The sequence below is a fragment of the Papilio xuthus genome, unplaced genomic scaffold, assembly GCF_000836235.2.
Source record: "Papilio xuthus unplaced genomic scaffold, Pxut_1.1 DF829129.1, whole genome shotgun sequence".
NCBI lineage: Eukaryota > Metazoa > Arthropoda > Insecta > Lepidoptera > Papilionidae > Papilio > Papilio xuthus.
Window position 1 is genome coordinate 1,004,066 of NW_013529520.1, and position 22,036 is coordinate 1,026,101.

The 22,036-nt window shown below is 34.0% G+C and overlaps 1 protein-coding gene across 1 annotated transcript; it reads right to left on the minus strand.

The window, feature by feature from the left end:
• Positions 1–461: 461 nt before the first annotated feature.
• Positions 462–21,415, minus strand: LOC106121139 (Suppressor of ER stress-induced death). Its single transcript, XM_013316650.1, has 14 exons — positions 21,318–21,415; positions 9,377–10,111; positions 8,703–8,858; positions 8,184–8,477; positions 6,891–7,074; positions 6,426–6,582; positions 5,351–5,610; positions 5,019–5,220; positions 4,475–4,755; positions 3,289–3,488; positions 2,156–2,323; positions 1,803–1,946; positions 1,275–1,353; positions 462–968 (listed from the first exon to the last, which is right to left on the minus strand). The coding sequence occupies exons 2-14, from the start codon at positions 10,093–10,095 to the stop codon at positions 807–809; spliced, it is 3,006 nt and encodes a 1,001-aa protein (XP_013172104.1). The 5' UTR covers positions 10,096–10,111; positions 21,318–21,415; the 3' UTR covers positions 462–806.
• Positions 21,416–22,036: the final 621 nt, after the last annotated feature.

The window sequence follows — 22,036 nt, forward strand, 5'->3', positions numbered from 1 at the left end:
GAAATAAAAAATTATAATACAAACATAAATTACACAAAACAAGAAAGCATTCTATTTTTTTTATTAATTAGAGAGATTAAACTATTCTTAATTTTAATTTAATATAAATAAATAATTATATTAATACTTACACTAGTTTTTGTTCTTATAAAAAATATTCTAATAATCTATTTAAAACGAATACGTACTTAATTAGTATAAATTGGTGTTAGTAATATTAAAAATACTTCGAATATATTTCTAGATTTTGGTTCATTGGTGTTAAAGTCCTTTTTGCCTGACTGATAGGAAGGTAAGTGCCTTTCGATTATGTTTTTTTGTCTGTCTTAAACATTACTCACTTTTACTACTGGATTTATCGGAATTTTCTTAATTTTATATTACCTTTATTACCTAATTATCGTAATAAAATACTTATAAAACTATTAATTTACAAGTACAAAGCATTAATATTACTAAGATTACCGACATCGTCATATTGTAAACAAATTACCACTGTTATTCTGTTTACAATATTTATTTTTAATTTTATGTCTCTAGATAGCGTTACCAGGCGTCCGGATAATGCCGGACATAGGTAGGCTTTTTAATTGCGTGTCCGGCCAAAATAAACGGTGTCCGAGCGCAGGCGACGAGATAGACAAAATCCTCAATAATGTAGGGTGACCTTTCTACCCAAATATCCGGCCAAATTAGCTGGTCTGTTCGGTGTAGGTTTGGCGGCCTGGAAACCCTAACTCCAGAAGTAACAACGATTTGAGACCATCAAGAAACATCTCATTTAATTTACAAAACAGTTAACTTTTTCACTCATCAGCCACCGGACCATTCTTATCAGCTTCCAACAGCCAATCGATTATAGTCTGATAGTTCTTTTGCATCCACACAACATTGGCGGACGTCCTCTCCAACACTTGCAACACTGGCCGGCCCAATTCACTGCACGACTCATTCACGAATCTCTGCAGCTGTAATATCATTCAAAAGGTTAACAATACAAATATTACTAATATTATAAATGCGAATGTATGGATGGGTGGATGTTTGTTAGAAGGTTTCTCTAAAGCGGTTGCATGATTGTCGCTGAAATTTGAATTTAGAACATAGCCTAGAAGAACACATAAGGTACTTATTAAGCTTTTTTTCCGCACAGACGGAGTCGCAGGCGACAGCTATATTAAGATACATCTCAAATCATTCATAAAATAATTTAATTATTACTACTAGTTGTTTAAAATATGATAAAAGTTAATATTGTTATTTCTTTATCTCACCTCTTCATATTCATGAGCTTGATTCAATCTTCTTGTAACGACTTTAATAATCGAATTAAGTGTTGATACGGAGCCGACACTGTAAAAAATATTTTTTTTTTGTTAATGTCAAACAAATTCATATCATCATCATCATCATCATCATCAGCATCAGCTCACTAAACGTGCCCACCGAGGAGCTCGGAGCCTACGCTAAGTTAAAGGTGATTAGGCTATAGTCAACCACGCTGGGTTTGAATTTCTTCTCAGATATGTGCAGGCTCCTTTTTCACCCTTCTTTATTGTTCCTATTCGCCGTAAGAACGTCGGATAAATGTACATATGTAAATCGGCCCCTGAGCCACCGACACTAAGAAAACTATAGACAGTATTGGTCCACACAACATTATGGCGGGCTTCTTTTTATGAAGACATGGTTGTAAATAACCTCGAGAATCTTATAATATTTAGTAGACATATGTTTATCCACCACATAAAATTAAAAATAGAAATACAATGATCTTATTTTGATAGACAGAAGTTACTTACTAATCTTTCAACCTCTGCCAGTTGGCGCGCACGAAGTTAAACGCGATTGGCTCCCCAATGGCGGAACCAGCAACAGCGGAAAACACTCGCACCGTGTCCTGCTTGCGAATGCCGCTGTCATTGCGCAAAGATAACTCCAGATATCTATAATAAAAAAGAATATACTCCATTATCAGTAGAAACAATACAAGGAACAAGAACAACTTCTTACCATTTTAAACCTTTACAACTAAGTTCAAATTCCCCTGCCATATCTAATCAAATCAGATGTAGCAAGGTTTGTCGTTATCGTTATTACACATCTCACTTATTTACCAACTATGTGGGATGTGAATTAAATTCTTTAACTATACCTGTATAATAAATGCGGTGCCCTAGTACAGCCGAGTACGGAGAGAAGCAGTTCTCTCTCTGAGGGCGAGCTGGCAACAGTGAATCGATCCCAAGCGAAGCCCCACTCGTGAGCGCCGCCCGTCTGCACCCCGATACAGTATACTGTGCTGCGAATATCTGCATGGATCCTGACACCAGAAATAAGTTGTCTCTTTTATATATATCTCCCTCTCTCTCTCAAGGTGCCTCTCCATTTAATGGAGGTTGGCCGTCAGCTCAGTGAAGTTTCGCCGATCTTGTGCCAAGCGAAATAAATGTTCCACGCTCTTTTATATGCAACTCTTAAACTTTTCCAGCATTATCATTGCTAGTTTTAGACATTATTAATTAGAATCCTTTGGCGCGAATGGCGCGCTTTCTTCACAAAGTCAAGTGTCAGAATGTTTAGTGAGGGGATATAAACGTCGACATTTTAGTAAGACCAGTATTGCGCCAGTACACCGGCACAATGTCGGATTTTCTTCCTAACACTAGCTATCATCGTTAAAACATCAAAATCATCTTCTATGGTTGATGATTTTACGATACGATGGATGGATTTTACGGTGAATTAAGAATTTCCCTAACATCTTTGTATTAGGGAAATTCTTCAGTCCCTGTGATCTCTAAATGTTAGAAGGTTAAAAAACAAATGAATCAGGTTTTAATACTTTCATTTCCAGTTTTATCTAGTAATTACTTTTGTAGAAAGCGGATTAGTTTTTCAAAGTTAATTCAATGAATGATTAATTAACAGGAAATGAGTCATTTATGTACTTTGTACATAAAAAGAATCTATATATTTCTAGGATTTTTGTCATCACCCGCTGTTCGATGACAAACAGAAAATGGTAAATCTTACTAATATTATAAATGCGAACGTTTGGATGTATGAATGGATGTTTGTTAGAAGGTAACTCCAAATCTACTGCATGGATCGCGGTGAAATTCGTTAAAGATGTTAGAACAAATAGGTTACTTTTTATCCTGTGCGGACGAAGTCGCGGGCGTCAGCTAGTAATTAATATTTTTCATGTCATCTGACGCGTGATAATTATGATGCCTTCAGGCGTAAGATCAAAATGTGGTCGCAAATTTAAATCTCATGTCTCACTCGTTGTACGCGTCAGGGTTGGGGCTGAGCATCCAGTTAGTGTAGAGTCGCACGGCGTGCTCGAGACAAGCGCGGTGTTGCAGGTGGCAGGCAGCGGCCAGTAGATCCGCTCTCTGCTGTGCACGTACCACGCTCTCCCCAGGTGACACCTCCCAACCTACCTCCTCAACCGCAGCACCCACCAGCCGAAGCACGTATCGCTGCAATACCATTATGCAATTTCATTCTGTTCTTTTAAAACAAGTAACGCCATCTATCGACCAATGTATGACAATACAGTGAATAGGAAATCCATAATCGATATTTATCAGTAACTATTGCAATAGCCTTGCCCTTATAAAAAGAGATAAGATACATATGTAAAATTTATTGCAGGATATTGGTAGGCTTTAAACGTATTACGTTAAATTACTTTTATTGTCAATAAAAAGTTATCGAAACTAACTTTAGATAGCAAATCCGGTTTACATTCTAGTTCAATCACTAACATAAAATAATTATAGCTTATGTTCAATATCCTTATTACTAAATACAATTATATTTTATTTAAAAAACTAATAAAAAAAATATTTAAATATTTCGTACAAATTGAAAGATAATATTTTATTTACAATTAAAACATCATGACTAGCAAATCATCGATAAAATATATCTCAAAACAAGATCTCTTGTTCCACTTATACGTAAGCGCGTAATGCGTAAAGCAAGCATCTAATCAAACTATGTCATTTCGGTACCTATCTACTAATTAATGTAAATAGGACAAACTCAATCATGTTGTATAATAATAATAAATTTATTTAATATTATTAACTTCCTTATCGTGGAGAAAAGATAAATAAATTGGAATAAAAACGTTTTACCTACAAACATAAAATTCCACTTTTAATACCACTTACGACATCTAGTGACGATTTTATTAACCGAAAGCTAATTATATTCAAAAATAAATCTGTCACCTTTTTTCCTAATATGAATAAATTAAAATCACAGATAAATATTATTCTTTATTGCCTACCAGTATAAGTAAAATAACAGCAATAGTAAAGTATATTTAAATGTAATCATACCTGTGTCGCCATCTAGTAGTGAGTAACAAACAACAAACACAACGGCTACCTTCAAGTACAGTATGTTCCAACTTTTTAAAGAGGCATGGGTTGTTTAATAATTAATAGTAACTTACCTTATATTCCAAATAATAAGCTCCCTTTGACAGCATAATATCAATATATCCCAAAGCAACTAAGCCAGCTTTCCAAGGCACGTAGCTTTGTTCATGTTTTAAATAGCTGGTAATATCCAGCGCTGTTCTGTAGTCCAAATGTCCGGCTAAAGCTAGGTTCATAGCATCATCGATGATTTGTGCTCGATTTATTGGATGTATTTCTTGGAATCGATTCTTATCGTTCAAAATATTCACTAGAAGTTTCCAATTATGTCGATCGTAGTTAACTCGATAGAAACCTGGAATACAGAGATGAAAGAATCAGCACCGGGGGATGTCTTGTTTATCCGAAGATAGGTTATTTTAGAGGGCACCGCTGGCGTCATTTTGTGCCTGGTGCCCTGGGCAATCGCCCCACCTGGCCCTACCCAGGTAAAAATTATAAAATAAGTGACGTTATGGTAGAGGACAACATTTAGATCGAACTTCCACTTACTTATTATAACATTCACTTAATAATTCTTAAATCATGTTTATTTATTATTGCAGTAAAATAATAGACCTGTCTGCTGTATATTAGCGATGAACCAATCGTCACTACGGACGGTGATGTTCTTCACCGCAATAGACCTCTCTCCGCGCAGCCACAACTTCGGTTGCGTCGACTCGAAGTCTTTCTCCGCGGCCGTCGTATACGAAACCGGTATCCACCACACGGGAGCTTTCTGGTCATCTGATGTTATATTGACCAAAGCAAATCTTTCCTGTAAATAAACTTGCATCTTAGAAATTCTTATTGAAAATGTTGTATTTTATATGTAGTGTTATCTTATGTTACTAGATGGCGCGGATGTTAAAATATTTTTTCAAAGTCTTAAGTTACAACAAACAAACCTGTTTGAAATTAATAACTCCAGTTTTATAGTCTCTGGTGATGGTCAGTACAGGGAATCCGGTTTGCAAAGTCCAGGAGTCCATTACAACGCCTACATCAGCGTCAAACGCCTTTCTCTCCCTCGCGGCGTTCGTAAGCGCCCCCCAGAGGTCACTCTGTTCGGCGTCACAAAACTTCCTTGCGTTCAAGTAAGCCGTGATACCAGCGTTGAATACAGAGTCAGTGAGGAAATGGTTCATCATACGAAGGATTGCCGAGCCTGGAACAAGTATATCGGTAAGAATCATTATTCGATCTTCAATTTTGATATATTTTTTTTGATAACTATTTTAGTAACTTTATATGAAATTTAGTCCAAAAATAATTTCAATCGCACTGTAAAAAACAAATTATATTTTTCGATAGCTTTCTTAAAAAAACAACAAAACGACAAAATGGACTAAACGAAACGAAAAAGATAATTTACATAGATTTAATGAAAACAAATAAAGTAACCAATATATCCATTTGTATTTTAATCCATTTGTAATCGGATAGGGGAGTGTTCGGTGCGGATTGGATTCCCACAACAGGATATAGTTTGTAAGGCTTTTCGATATCCAATTGTGGATTTGTGTCTACACTTGTTACTTTGAGAATTATCTTTTATTTTGATTTTAAAAAATCGACAAGATACAAAGAAAAACTGAACAGAAAGAAACTACATTAATACTAAAAAATCTGGATGACCGGATTTTTTAATTGTGTTTTTTGGAAATTATATTAAGGTACGAATTACTAATAAAATGATGAAATATGAATATATACGATAGAAAAAGTTAAGTTTATGTTTAAGTTGATTATCGATAAAACACGAATAAAATGACATTTTCTAAAAATGATTCCTAGCTAGATCGATTAATCGCCCCCGAAACCCCCTATATGCAAAATTTTATGAAAATCGTTGGATCCGATTCCGAGATCCCAATTATATATATACAAGAATTGCTCATTTAAAGATATAAGATATTTAACTAAATATATTTATATATATCGAAATACTTTACAATTGGATTGATTGTAAACAACAATTACCTTTTCCATAAGAAATTTTATCAAAAATAGCTCCAATCTCCTCAGGGTTTCCAACCTCTACAGATATTTGGTGCGACGTCGTCAGAGCATCTAATTTGAACACACTTTGTACTTCGTTCAGTACGAACACTTCCATTAACTTCCAAGTCTTTTCCACCTACAGAAGGTAATAGACTTTAAATATTTAATATATAAGATACGCCCACACATGATATTACGATTAAGAACAAACAGATCTGATTTTAATTAAAAGACAAAATATTAGAACCTTGAAGGTAACTCGATGTAATAACTACAGTGGATTATGCTTACAAAAGTGATTTAAACCACCTAGAAATTGGTACATTATATTCCCAGAAACCTTCTAAATATAACCACACTTTATCAACTTTTTCTCAACGGCTTATCAAAGATTTCTGAAGAGTCGTTATGCAAACATGCCTTATCTTAATGGATATTACTTACCGCATCCACAGCAACATACTCGACGTAACTTGCGAATCCCTCGTTAAGCCAGATGTCTGACCACCAGGCGGGTGTGACTAAGTTTCCGAACCACTGATGCGCGATCTCATGAGCCACCACCGATGCAACGCGAGCCTTTGCCGTTGTTGGCGATACGCCTTCGTCATATAGCATCGCTATTTCCCTGCAAAACGCTTTGAATTAGTTTTAATATCGCCATTCTAGAAGCTTAATATCTCTAAGTTACTATGTAGTAAAGTTTAACTGAACTGTTATGCAGTTTTGCTGCTACAGGCTTAGCTGCTAAATGTTTCGCTGGAATAACCTAAATTCATAGTTTAAACGAAAATTGGAATTGCTACAGTTTCGGTTTGCTTTTGCAGCATTGTAATAAAAGCCTAATCATCGTTGTTTTTTTTATTTCAGTACATAATTATTCCATTTGGGAACAAAATAGCTATGATTTTATTTACCATACACATAACATACATTGGAAGAATGAAAAAATATTGTCCACAATAACAACTCAACTGAGGGAATTGTTAAAATGAACAATAGAAGCAATTGCTAGACGCGTAGGGTGATAATCGATCAGTGGTTTTGTCGTGTAATGCTTCATTAAGCACCCCAATGAACATTTATCTTCCTTCCTAAATAAGAACAGTTTTGATTTTCTACATCGGTTAATTTCGAACATCGTTCAAATTACATTTTGGTTCACAAAATTTTTGCAAGTTTTGTTTCGCTTTCATTTGATTTAAATCTCCAATTTACCAGCGGTTACCTCAGTTTAAAAAATATATATTATTGTTACTTTAGCTACAAAGAGAGGTAAAATAAAAGCAAAATAAAGCACACTCCTATATGGTATTTCCTCTAAGAAATACGTTTTATTGGCCTTATATTTTATTGCGTAATAAAGCGCTATACTATGTCAGCTTTGCAGCAAAAGTATCGTGTCTCCCGCTTCAATATTCCTGTCACGTTGAGTCACCAAATCTAAATTACGAAACGATTGGCAAAGACCGAAAATTCAAATGAGGCAAATACAAGTACTACTAACTTGGTGACATGATATGGCTATAAAATTTCATTTGCTTAACAAAATGTTACCATTTCTTCTTTTTCACTTTCTTAACCTGTTTTTAGCAATGTTTCCAATGACCAAATGTGACAAGATTTCGTCTTTTCTTATATATAAATCAAATCTTTAAACCATCTTAACGAAACTGTCTATGAAGAGAACAAAACGTGTAAAAAAATTGTAAGAATAAGTTAAAACTTGTATCATACCTGAAAGTAAGTAATCCCCAATTCTCCATAGCGCCTGCTTTGAAATCCGGCAACGCCATCATATCAATTTTAGGCAGTGGGAATTCGATCTTATAGTATTCTTCCAAGAACTTTAAGATCTTCGGTCCTATGTCCAAAGCATAAGCCGCAGATGGTAAAGCTTCCTTCCTCGCCCACACGGAGAAATTGTGATCACTCATGTTGCCGAAATCAGTCACAGCGAATGCTACTAAATATGTTGACATCGGAAGAGATTCAGCGTAATGGTCCCAAACATAACCCTTGAGGGATTCACTGAAATAATACGATTTACTTATTAAATTGATATTAATCTTTCTGTTGCAAAAACCTACGAGTTCATGGTCACTTAGCCAATTTAATGAAACTATAAGGCTGCTTGTTAACCATATTCTAGTACAAAAAGTCCTGTTCCTAAAATGCGTGTTGTATCTTGCCTATATCTGGCCTAGAAAATTATAGTGGTCCTATTTATACGAGTAGCAAAATTCAAAGGCTTACTGTTTCTGTGAGGCGACGATGTTCATATTGGAGACGGAGGTCATGTTGCTGGGTCTCGCGATGCTGATGGTGAAGCGAGCTTTGAGCGCGGGTTCGTCCCAGCATGGGAATGCACGCCGCGCGTCCGTCGCTTGAAACTGTGTCACTGCTATCCATCTGACAATCAAACGGTAGCACCATGTTTCCGCTTTATTCATTTCGGGATAACTTAATTAATATCTAAAATGTGTCTTGACATAATTTTAGAACAACTTAGGGCTAAAATCTATTGAACTATTACTACTCCTATTACTAATTCAGACTTTTAATTTTTTTAATTAATGGTATAGAAATCTAATTATGTAATTTGATTCGTATAATTCAATGTAAAAGTTATCCTATCTCGAAAATTTAACACCCTGACTGACAAAATTAATCATTCTCTGTTTATGCATACAGAAGCAAGTATTAAAGTATTTGCAGCATCACAGCGGCTCGCGGGGAGCACTTCATCAAACTCCAGCGCGCGCCGACACCTTTTGAATATAAATGATCCCATTAAACGTATCGCCTTTGGAACACGGAACTCATTTATTAGCCTTTGTCTATGTGAACTATGGCTTTGTATCTTAGTCGCAATTTCTCTAAAACAGTTGCTACTTATTTTTTGTTTGTTTTCATAATTTATTACTTACCGTTTTACTTTCTTCTCTTCGTAAGAACTTCGATAGAAACCATGAAGATTATCATTCAATATCCCAGTGTACGATATATTTAAATAATACTGCTTCCCTGCCACAAGCGGTTCTTCAAGCGATAGAATTTGAAATTGTCTTGGTACATCTTCCGTCCTACTTAAGATTTTAATTTCCTTTCCATTTTCTTTTTTCAATAGCTTTATACTATGATAAGTTAATTCTACACCATGGAAAGTTATTTGTTTTGTTTCATTTTTAACTGTTACAACTATACTTATTTCTCCATCAAATGTGAAATTACTTTGAAAGATGTATGGAGTTAGTTTGATGTAGTAAGTATCTGGTTTAACATTTAATGGTAAACGTACATCAGTTACAGTAGGAATTTCTTCTACAGTAGTAGTTTCAACCAAAGCAGTTGTCGTTTCTGTTGTTACGACAGTTTTATTACTATCAGCAGTCAAAGGTATAACTAATAATTTTGGTTCACAGTGAGTAAGTTCATACTTTGTCACATTAGCTAATTGGTCAGTCCTCGGACATGCCGCAAAGTTATAAACTAAGAAGGCAGTCGCTACTAATGCTAAAGCGAATATAACTAAAATAACAAAAGCGAGGCTCTTCGAAAGGTAAACCCCGCGTTTTGTTTTCGTTGAAAAGTCGCAAGTCGGCGGATTACCATCCATTATGGTAAGAGGTTGACGACCTTGTGTCATCACACCATTTTTTTATCTGTAACAAAGAGAAAAATAACTAAAGCGATCGAAGAATGATTGTTTTGATATGTTAAAACGTTCAAGTGTTTGAATACGAGTATATAACAAAAGGTATTTATTATTTCAAACTTTTTGTCAAAGAATCTTCTCGAATCTTAAGAAATTTGTAAGGATTTATATTCCTATTAGCTGTCACCCGCGACTCCGTCCGCGTTGAAGAAAAAACTTAATAAGTAGTATGTGTTCTTTCAGGCTATCTCCTACATTTATGCCAAATTTCATTGAGAGTCATGCAGTACAAACTTTGGTTTTTATAATATTAGTAAGATATTTAATTTCATCAAACTTTCTTAGTTACAGTTCTATAAAAACACTGTGACGAATAACTTTACATGTTGCTTTTTATCGGCTAACGAAGATCAAATATCCAAAATTATGATTCGATCATAACTACCAACATAAAATGTAACATTTATTTTAATTGCTTTCTTTTAATTATTACTTTATTCATTCCAAACAAATCCGGGTGCAAGAGAACATTTATCCGTAGTATAAGTGCTCCAACACGCGCGGTGATAGTCTCTTGTATTATCACTGTTTACGATCACTCTGTTTAAAACTTAGAAGGCATTGACCTCTTTGATATTAAGTAACAAATCTATTTTGTTAACTACTTAAATAAAATAACATTGACGTTTGATAATTAAACTAATATTTTTTTCATATTATTATTCTGTACCTTGATAGCCATTCATTCAAATCGTCATATCAACTTTAGCTTTATAATTTTAACTTCCTAGCCGAAACATATTTATAACGAGTTCCCATTATCTAAAAACAAATAGACATATTGTTCTCTCAGATTTAAAAATAATTATAAATTACATTAAAAAATCACATGATGAGAGACGTTAAGTTATGCCGAAAAGTCTTGGAATAGCGGCCATGGACAGATCGACGCAGCGTGGGGAGGCCTCCCGCAAGATGGACGCATGATCTGGTCAAGGTATGGGAGTAACCTGGATGCGAGTAGCACAGAACCGAACAGCGTAGTGAACTTTGGGGGCGACATATGCCCAACAGTGGGTGTCATACGGCTGAAGAGAAAGAAAGTAAAGTGGTCTAGATAAATTTATTATTTAGAATACTATCGTACACGTTTGACCTAAATCGGAATGAGGGTAGATGTGATATCAACTATATAACAATGTGTACACACACCCGCCACAACCAACACGCAGCCAACAGACATTTCATTCAGCTCTGATTGAAATCTGTAAAAGTAATCACAGCTAGGATTGTCACAAGTCAAAAGAAATAGGAGATGGTATTAAAAAAAATATTATCGTACTTGCCATCGAGAGGTAGAGATATATACTAGGTAACCTGTTACTTGACCATCTTATTAACTTCGGAATAAAGTTAGACGAAAAGATAAATCTAAAATTTTTCTAAATACTAACAAAGAGTTCATGGTTCGATTCCTTTAAATATGTCATTTGTAGCAAAACGCTTCATTGTCATAATTTCAAATAAAATTGCAACTTTTAAAAACATAATTAAATTTTTGTAAAACCTAAAACATCTTTAAACAGCAATTAATTACAAATAAATGAAAATATAACTAGAATCCGCTACCGCTTATGACTCGCAGTAGTTCTAACCCTTGCACTGCATATGCATCGAGAACATGTAGTTGAACATCAATTGGGTCAAAGTTTAACTTTTATGACTTTAATATTAACGCCTAGCTGCAGTACTTTGTATTTGATTGCCTTTTATAGAAGCCCGTATTCACTTTGATTGAGTTTTAGATTTTTTTATAACTTGTTTAGCTGTCGCCCGCGACTCCGTCCACGCGGTATTGAAAATAGTAGTCTATGTGTTCTTCCAGACTGCTTTATATGTATGGCAAGTTTAATCGACATCCGTTCAGCTGTTAAGACACCTTCAAACATCCATCCATCCATCTAAACAGTCGCATTTATAATATTAGTAAGGTTGTTTGCATTTGTTACCTTTTTAACTAAACTATCAATAGTATTTTTCTTTTCTCTATCATTATTCAATTGAAAACAAGTTATAATAGCTACATGGTTTACAATACTAATTATACAATGGAATCTGCATTCAATGAACTGTTTTTTATGTCTGTTTTTATTAGCCTCACGTCACATTCACACGAAAGCAAACGCAGAAGTAAACTAAAATAACGAACTAACTTAGTACTCATGTCTATTTTTCTCCGTGCGAAATTGTTAAAATTTTCTCTTAAATTAATGTGTGAAATTCGTGTCACAATGTTAGTTACCATACTACTCCAAAACGGCTTTATCGATTTTCATGAAATTTTATACGCATATTCAGTAGATCTGAAAATCGGCTATTTCGTAATCCCGTGTGGACAGAGTCGCGGGCGACAGCTAGTACGACTGTAATCATATTGTTCAGTCGTAAATTTAATCTTCAATTTTTAGTTATTCTATACTTCTATTTTATAAAAGAAAAAATTAACAAAAGTGTTGCCTATACATGTGAAACTTTTTATACTTCTTTTTACTTTAAATTTTCATATTTAGAACATTATGTTTCATTCTTCCTTTTTCTATTCCAAAATTGAGTTAGTTGTAAATAAAACGGTGCGTGCTAATCCTTTTCCATTACTCCATTTTATTAAATTTTCATTTTTAATTATTATTTTATTTTCCAAATTTTATCTAAATCCTAACACTCGTTTCCTTCCTCTCTACTTTCCGTCTTTAAAGATTAAGAAGGAAAGACCCATATACTTATACGTTTTACTTCCTCACTCATCGCCAGTAACTTCCCATTGTTTTTTCAGTAAACATTATAAGAGCTATTGTTATCTGAATGACGGACCACCGGCAGGAAGTTCAATATAAAACATATTCATAAAACAATATTATATCAAATTACATATTAGAAATATATTTTTTACTTCGTGAAAAATCAATAAATCCGATCAACTGAAAATACTTGCAATCTGCAGGTCCTGGGTTCGAATCCCGCCATGTACCAATGTGTTTTTCGATTTCCGATTTACATATGTACATTTATCCGACGTTCTTACGGTAAAGGAAAACATCGTGATGCAACCTGCACATATCTGAGAAGAAATTCAAAGATATGTGTGAAGTCAACCAACCCGCACTTGGCCAGCGTGGTTGACTATGGCCTAATCACCCTTAACTTAGGGTAGGCTCCGAGTCCCTCAGTAGGGACGTATAGTAAGCTGATGATATATAACTGAAAATACGATTTGACTTACCGTGGATTTCTAAGACCAAAATTTTCGTTTAAAACATATTGTCATATCTTGTCAAGGATGAAAGACAGGAATGACGACATGTTTTATACAGAGATTTTAATGTCAGAAACCCACGGTTACTCGTCAAAATTGTTTAGGCTACAGGTAACATCCGAAAAGAGACGGTGTTTACATTCCTATGATAAAATATTTATCATATTGTCAATCGGATAATATATTCGCCTAATTAAATAGTTTTTTTTTAAAGTATAATAAAATCAGATAACATCGTCTACAATCGTTGCGAGTGCCGCTCAACTATTTCGCCTCGCAAGAGACAAGGGAAAATATGGAGAACTGATCGCCAACCTTCGTTAGTCGGAGAGGCACCTCAAGAAGAAGAAGATCGTCTACAACTCTTCAATATTATTGCTAGAATATTAACATTATTCCATTAATTATTTTCTCTTAGAAAGTTCATTATTATTTCAAAGCTAGTGTTAGCGTCACGACTTACAATATTAAAGAGTACGTCAGACACCCTGGGGGTTGTAAACACGACGGGGTTGTGCGATAAAAGCTATTTGTACTAATGGACTGACTAATTACAATTAACTTCGTGTTATGAGTAAAATGTAGTATTAAAAGTGTTAAAAGTGTATACGAGTTTTTTAACTAATTAAAAAAAATAAAAGAGAATTTCTTTTTTTTTCGAATTTTGTTTTTAACTGTTGTGTTTTATTTAAAAATGTAATTCTTTATTTCTATAACTAATCCATAATACAATAATAATATTATAAATGCGAAAGTTTAAATGGATGGATGGATGTTAAAAGATATCTCCAGAACGGCTTAACAGAGCTCAATGAAATTTGGTATAAATGTAAAACATAGTCTGGAAGAACACATAGGTTACTTTTTTTAAATTCGCCAAGTCGGGGTCGCGGGCAAAAACTTGTTAAGTATATTGTTTCATCATAGTTTAGAAATATTTATTATCTTTATACCTTTTAATAACTTTAACCCGTAACTGACCATAGCAAAAATATATCGAAAATCTTTACATTAAATAAAACCTTTTTGATCCACTTTGAGTATACGATACGCAACAAAACGTTTAGATAATGAAAAATAACAAACACACAAAATAGATTTACTTAACAAGATAGATAAAATAGAAAGAAGGGGAGATAACTTTTCTATAAAGTAGTATTGTAGATTTACGGCAGGACAGCGTAAGATATCTGACACACTTGGCATAGTACCCTTTGAGAGGTCAAACTTCTTTATACTGTACGACAAATAAAATGACTCAATCATTTTCACTAAAGTCGTCACTAATTTCCTCCAAAAAAATTGATAGTAAACTTAACAGTAACTACAATTTTTATTTAATTAGAGGTAGTAATCTAGGTAATCTAGACTCTTCTTGGTATTGAAGTTAAAAATATTACGACCGCTAAACACACCGACATTACGATATTATTTGTACGAAACTTCGGAGACTGGAATACATATTAAAAAAAATACTATAGAAAAATTAAACGACAGTCAATTTTACAATCGTCACGTTTCCGTGTCGTGAGACATAAATCACCTAAAAGCTCTCGTTTACCTTCACCGACTAAGAAATAAGGTCAACTTTGCTTGCTCTTTAGGTACTTTTGCTATTCTTTCGATTCGATTTATTTAACTAGGATTTATTATGTGTAAAAAATCGTATCTGCACGCCGTAGTAAAATTAAAAATATTTTGGAATATGGTCGAAGCATGTTTAAAACAGAATAAAAAATGACGGCCACTCTCAATGTCAGATCAAAGAGTTTTGCTATAAACATTCTTTGAATTTATTGCTAACATTCAACGAAATAAACATACTGAATAAATAACTACAACTTATTTGTACAAGACTAAGAGTTAACGCCGACTCGTCAACTCCTCGCCTATCTGACACAGCTCCAACTCGCTATCGCCGCGGCATGCACTCGTCGGCGCCCCGACGTCGCCGTTGGAATTAAAGACAAGATATAAATTTGTTGGTATAAAGCGATAATCTTAATTGCCTCAGATTTTCATCCAGAAATTACACAACGCCAAAAAAATGGTTAATAAATTAAGGACCAAAACATAGAGGGATGATTTTGTTTCTTTCTTTCTCATACATACATATGGAAAAGTAGTTAAAGAAAACTTCGGAGAAGTTGTAGAAGAAAATTTAGAGGTCAATCTAGTGTTTAAGTTAAATCGTGTAAGCCGCTTCCTCTTTTGCCTTCAAAAAAATATTCATAAATAAGGTTATGAAGGAAACTAAAGATAATTTAGCGGTACTTTTATAATCAACGATTAATTCAAGGACATAATCAATTTTACTTCACAACATTCGTAGCAAAACTATTCACAATTTTACAACTAAAGAACAGAAATAATTTCACCAGGTTTGTTTTCGGCCAGTTTTATTTAGGAGTATTCAGCAATGAATGTCTACTCTGGCCCATTAGATTTATGCTCCATAGTTTTACAATGAGTAAAAAAAACGATTTTTATATCTTTACGTAAATTCAAGGTTAAAAATAACAAATGAGGAGCAACAAAATCTTTAAGGTTCGAAACTGTTTTAGTGGCGTCTTTTAGAAAGCTCGCTAGTTATTTCTCCTTTGTAATATTACTAGCTGTCGCCCGCGATTCCGTTCGCACGGAATAAATAAGTAGCCTATGATCTTCCAGAATAATTTACATCTGTGCCAAATATCGACGAGATCCATGCAGCCGTTCTGGCCATACTAACTCACAAACATCCAAACATTAGCATTTATAATATTAGTAAGAAGTAAGATTACTTACTTAATCTAATTGCGGTTGTTTTATGTTAAAATTGATAGATATTTTTATGAACTTTTTTTTTCGATTGTAAATTTTTGTTCTTGCGCAACTTCAGCCAGCACCTTTTCGAGACATTAAACCAAAAAGTTTCCTATCTCTTTAGATCACATTTCTGCGATGATCACGTCTGGCGTGTTTCTTATAACGTATGAACCTCGTTGTTTTTACGCTAATCAAGTAAAGTGGGTCATGAGTGTTAGCTTCGTTTACCACAATCGTTAAGCTATCGACCGCCACTATACTATGATAATTACAGTGGCATTTACTAAAATCATCAAAATATTACTAATATTATAAATGTCAACATTTGGATGTATGGATGGATGTTTGTTAAAGGATATCTTCAGAACGGATGCGTGGATCTCATTGAATATTGGATCTAAAACATAGCTTGGTAGAACACATCGGCTACTAATTAAGGTTTTTTTTTAATTGTGCGCGGACGAAGTTGCAAGCGACAGCTAGTATAATATTCTTTTGCAATAATATTATTCTGAATAGCTATCTTCATTTAAAAAACCTGGAATGATAATTAAATTACTCTGCACACTAAAATTTAAAAACCAAAATATAATTTTCTTTGTTGGCGTAAAATGGAATTTATTAATATAATATATACGTGCTTTTGCAAGTTCTTTTCTTAACGAGCAAAGTTTTAAGAATTTTCCAAGGAAATTTGTTACGTTGAAACTTTATATTATTCACAGTGTTGTAATTATCCAAGTTAGATTTTTATCAATCTAATAATTAAAAAAAAACGCTTCTCATTTATTTTTTCGTTTGAAAAGGAATTACATTATGTATGCATTTTGAGGTTATGACTCGTCGAAGTTTCGCACTAATGAATTTCCGTTTTTCCAGATTTACGCACCACAGTTATTTGCACGAAGGGTATGTTACAAAAAACGGGAAGTAATCTTAGGGGAAGTATCAAATAGGGTTGGAAATGCTTGAAATAAAAGTGCCCTTGAAATAAATCTAACGTACTTAGATCTTTCCTATAGATATTTGCGTCGGCGTAAAATCTTAGGTATAGGTCTATACTAGACTGATGTCGGAATTTCCCTTGTCTATGCTAATCAACATTATGGTTATTGTATATTATAGATGTTCTCACTATGGTTATTTAGGTAGAAAATATTATAAAAAATCTGAGACGCTGCCGTTTATGCTCCAAATAAAGTATTCTTTATCCGTGTAGTTTTAAAAGAAAAGTGATTAAAATTTTCTCACGAGTAAATCCAAACGGCTAAATGTTGACTAGGTAATATCAACCTTGAGCTTGTGTAAATAGATTTCATTTTTCAATGTATTTTTTTATAACAGAAGGGGCGAACGATCAGCGGGAACACCGAGGTGTTCAACGACGCCTATGGACATCAGCAATACCAGAGGAACCGCAGATGCGTTGCCGGCGTTTGAGGTGGTGATACGCTTGCTTCTTGAAGGACCTCCAAAATGATTGATGGTATCTCCAAAATGACTGAACGGATCCCACTAAAATTTAGCATAGATGTAGAACATAGTCTGCAAGAACATAGGGTACTAATTAAGTTTTTTTCTTATACCGCGTGGACGGAGTAGCGGGCGAAAGCTAGTTTTAAATACTTGTTAACCTGTTTGTAGCAGTGTGCATTTGTATGTAAACGAGCAATAGGTTCGTAGATATTGAGCCAGACGATAATTCGAGCGAATGGTCAATTGCCCTCCCAATTGCCTGCCGCCGGGCGCACGCTCATTGAATCGCAAATTCTGATCCACTGCCATTCTCACACGACCTTCTTACTAACAAATCCTAATCCTAGGTACTATATAACAACTCGACCTGACTTTGCTTTATATATTTTACAAGTAGAGTCCAAATAATATTAGTTTATGATAGAAAAGCTTAATTTTATTACAGTAAAAGAAAACATTAACAATGGCTTAATAGTTAATAGTTCTTAACAAACGAAGGCTCGCAATCAAACGAAGATATTTAAACTTAGTAAGTATAGATTTAAGTTTCATAGTTACATTTCTACAAAAATTATATTTCCATCCTTCTAATTATCTTTAAACAAAGAGAGATAACAATACATTTTTGTAATGTGTTACGGTAAACTCACAGCTGCGTATACCCAAAACATTGTAAAATAGAATCACAACATTCAAACACTTTCCCATACTGGTGTTCTATAACAGAAGACAGGCGTCAAGTGGAAGCAATTCCGCGTTTCGTCTGATGAGTGTGTGTCCCAGAGGCCTAATTTAGTCCTCTATCCCTTTTTCTTATAAGGAAAGGATGGGAAGTGGAAATGGACTTTCCGGATGAGAGGATGCATTCAAAGGGAAAATATTTTCTTTCTGTGCATCCTCTCCTCCGACGATTAAAGGAAGCAACGCATACGCAATTTGCGTATGTCTATGGGCGACGGTCACTTCGCTATTTCAGCGATTTCAGGTGGCCGCTCGCTCGTTTGCCACCTTATGATATAAAAAAAAAAATTTCGTAATGTGTTACGGTAAACTCACAGCTGCGTATGCCCAAAACATTGTAAAAAAAGAATCACAACATTCTAACACTTTCCCACACTGATGTTTAATAACAATCAATATAAAGATGCTATTCTTTTGCTTAAATAATAAAGTACAATGTATGCAGGAAATACGTTTTATATTATGACTAAACACTATTTGCTTGGAAACTTTTTAGAGTTTGTTTCAATTGCTTTCACTTTTATGTCCGTCTCTATTGTGTTAATAAACATGTTGAGAATAACAATATGTAGATAAAATTATATAGATTGATCATTTAAATTTGTTAAACTTTAAAGATGTACGTTTTTATATATCTATAGCCACAGTAGCTGTCGCCCGCAACTCCGTTCCCACTGAATTAAAAAAAAAATTAGTAACTGAGTTCTTCCAAATTATGTTCTACGTATATGCCAAATTTCATCAAGATCTGTTGCGCCTTTCTGAAGATACCTAACAAATATTCATCCATCTAAACTTTCGGAGAGCGTCGGTGGCTCAGGGGTCAAGCATTTGACTTGTAATCTGCAGGTCCTGGGTTCGAATCCCGCCATGTACCAATGTGTTTTCCGATTTACATATGTACATTTATCCGGCGTTCTTACGGTGAAGGGAAACATTGTGATGCAACCTGTACATATCTGAGAAGAAATTTAAAGATATGTGTGAAGTCAACCAAGCCGCATTTGGCCAGCGTGGTTGACTATGGCCTAATCACCCTTAACTTAGGGTAGACTCTGAGCCCCTCGGTGGGGACGTATAGTGAGCTGATGATGACTCTGAACTTTCGCATTTATAATATTAGTAAGATTATTACAAACTATGTTCATGGCAATATGTAAATATTAATGGATTAGTTCAAACTTGTTTATTTAGAACGAAAAAGTATGCCAATTAAATATGGTATAAATACGAATTTTAAAATATGTGTCAAATTATAGTAATTTCATGTAAAAATTTATTTAAATTTAATAAAAAAGATATAAATATATTATTAGTATTAGATTCTTATTTCTCTATTTTTAATATTTTCAACGAAAAAAAAATGAGTACGTATATATTTGAAATTCATTAAATTAGATTTATTTTAAAGGTTTTGTTCAATAATATAAATTCGATTACGTTCGAAAAATATTGTGTTTTTTTTATAGAATTCGCCAGTAAGAAATCATTATTTAATTTTGTGAAAACCTCTTTTTAAATATATGTCATATTATTATAATAAAAATTATAGGTTTAAAACTATTCTATTAAATAAAATTAATAATCTAGTTCAAGTTATTTTTGATATAAGTAACGTTACTAAATAAAAATATCAGTATGTGAACGATAGAGATGGCTAATAAATCCCAAATTCAAATGTTATCAATACGTTTCGAGGGTTCTAAACGCCCCTTGTGTGAGCCCTTTTGTCACCTAGTACCGTCCTATTGTTGTACTACGTAGGGCCTTTCCCCTATTGCACGTGAGTTTGACAAAGGGTTTGATGAAACCAAAAGTTGAATAAAAGTAATAAAGGGCAATCCGATGCTCGCTTGTTAAGCTCCGTTGGTATTAAATTGTAACCTACAGTCGACAATTATGTTGATAACGGTTTCATTTGTTTAGTTACAAACTTATTAAGTGTTGGTTTTCACTGACGAAAGTGTCTATAATGTCATCTTTTCCATTATCTTTGAAACAATTGATTACAACTTGTATCGATTACATAATGTTAACTTAAGTCCAACATAAGAAAATAATCTCAACGAAGAAGGCACATAATATAAACGAATTAGATAAAAAAAATCTTTTTAGAAGTAGTTTTCCTCAATCGACTAGGCCGCGTCAATGCCTATGCCTGTGTTAATGTCACGACACAATTGAATGGAGCTAATGAAATTGGTCCCACGCGTCGGTAATCAAGTATCAAGAAGCCTTAAGCCGAATGCGACGTGACCTTGAACGGGCCAAGGACGAAAAATATTCGATCGCGGAACAAGGATCTTATTCTCACCAAGGACTTTCGAGTATCCTTTTTATGTTTATGTATTCGTGTTGAGGAAATAATAAAAACTTTAAATTAATTTTATATAAAGATAATTTTATACTAATTGTTTTCTGATATGGTGAAAGTTGAAAACATTAATTAAGCGAGTATACGTTATAATTTAAATAACGATAAAAGGAATGTGTATTTTATGAAAAACCACACTTGAAAAGAAAAGACGTAGTAATTCATTTAATTAATAAAACAATTTAACAACAGGAAAAATCTAAAATTATTTCTCAAAGGCGGAAAACACTAAAGCTCAGAATATCATTCTATCGTTTGAAGCAAATTAATTTACATTTCAATCATGATCTTAAAAGCGGGATTCATTGGATTTTTTTAAGGAATTATTCGTATATAATTTTCATTGTTATAAAGTAAACAGAAAACGAAGAGAGCGTCTTGTATAAACATCGGTCAAGTTTTATAACCGCAGTAAAAGCGTCGTATTAAATATTTATTTTCAAAGATGAATACAACGAAAACGTACGTAATAACAAGATGAGAATGTACGAACTAAATTACCTTTATCCATTGTTCGTTATAATTGCAGGCGTTATAAGGCGCGTTGTTACGAATGGCGGGAACGATGAGCTGTTACTTAGCACGTCCACCCTACGCGGCTGTCCCCGAAAGACTGACGCCCGCCCAGCCTCGCTGTGGCAAGGGGCAAGTAAGGGTACGTATATACTAGCGATTAACAACATTACAGTACTATTAACTAGGGAGCAGATTAGTAATAAAATGCAGTCATTTAACACGTGTTAAATCGACCTATTCCTTATAAAGCTAGACCTACCTTATCTTTTTAAGTTACATTTCTTTTCGCCCATTTATTGCGCGCTATGTTACAATGAAAATACATAGACTAAGTCTTTGTTCTTACTAGGCAGCTATAAGTTAGAAGTGATATACATACGCGTTAATAATCGATAGTGTAATAAGGGCCTTAGGGTAAGTAACGAACAAAATAGGATGGATATTGTATCGAGTAAGCGATTCGTTGACGGATGGTAACGTATTGCGAGGCAACCGCACGCAGAAACATGATAGCTGAAAGGAAATTTTGTGAGTGTGACTATCAACTAGCAAAAATTTTGCTACGTAATTTTTCATGGAGAATAAGAGAGATAGTTATTTTTTTCGCATTAGTACTATGCCAAAGGAATTTCCTAGAAACAACGAACGAATTTTAATTAGGAATTTTTAAGCCAGAGAAGTAGCAAATCTCTTGGAAATGTTAG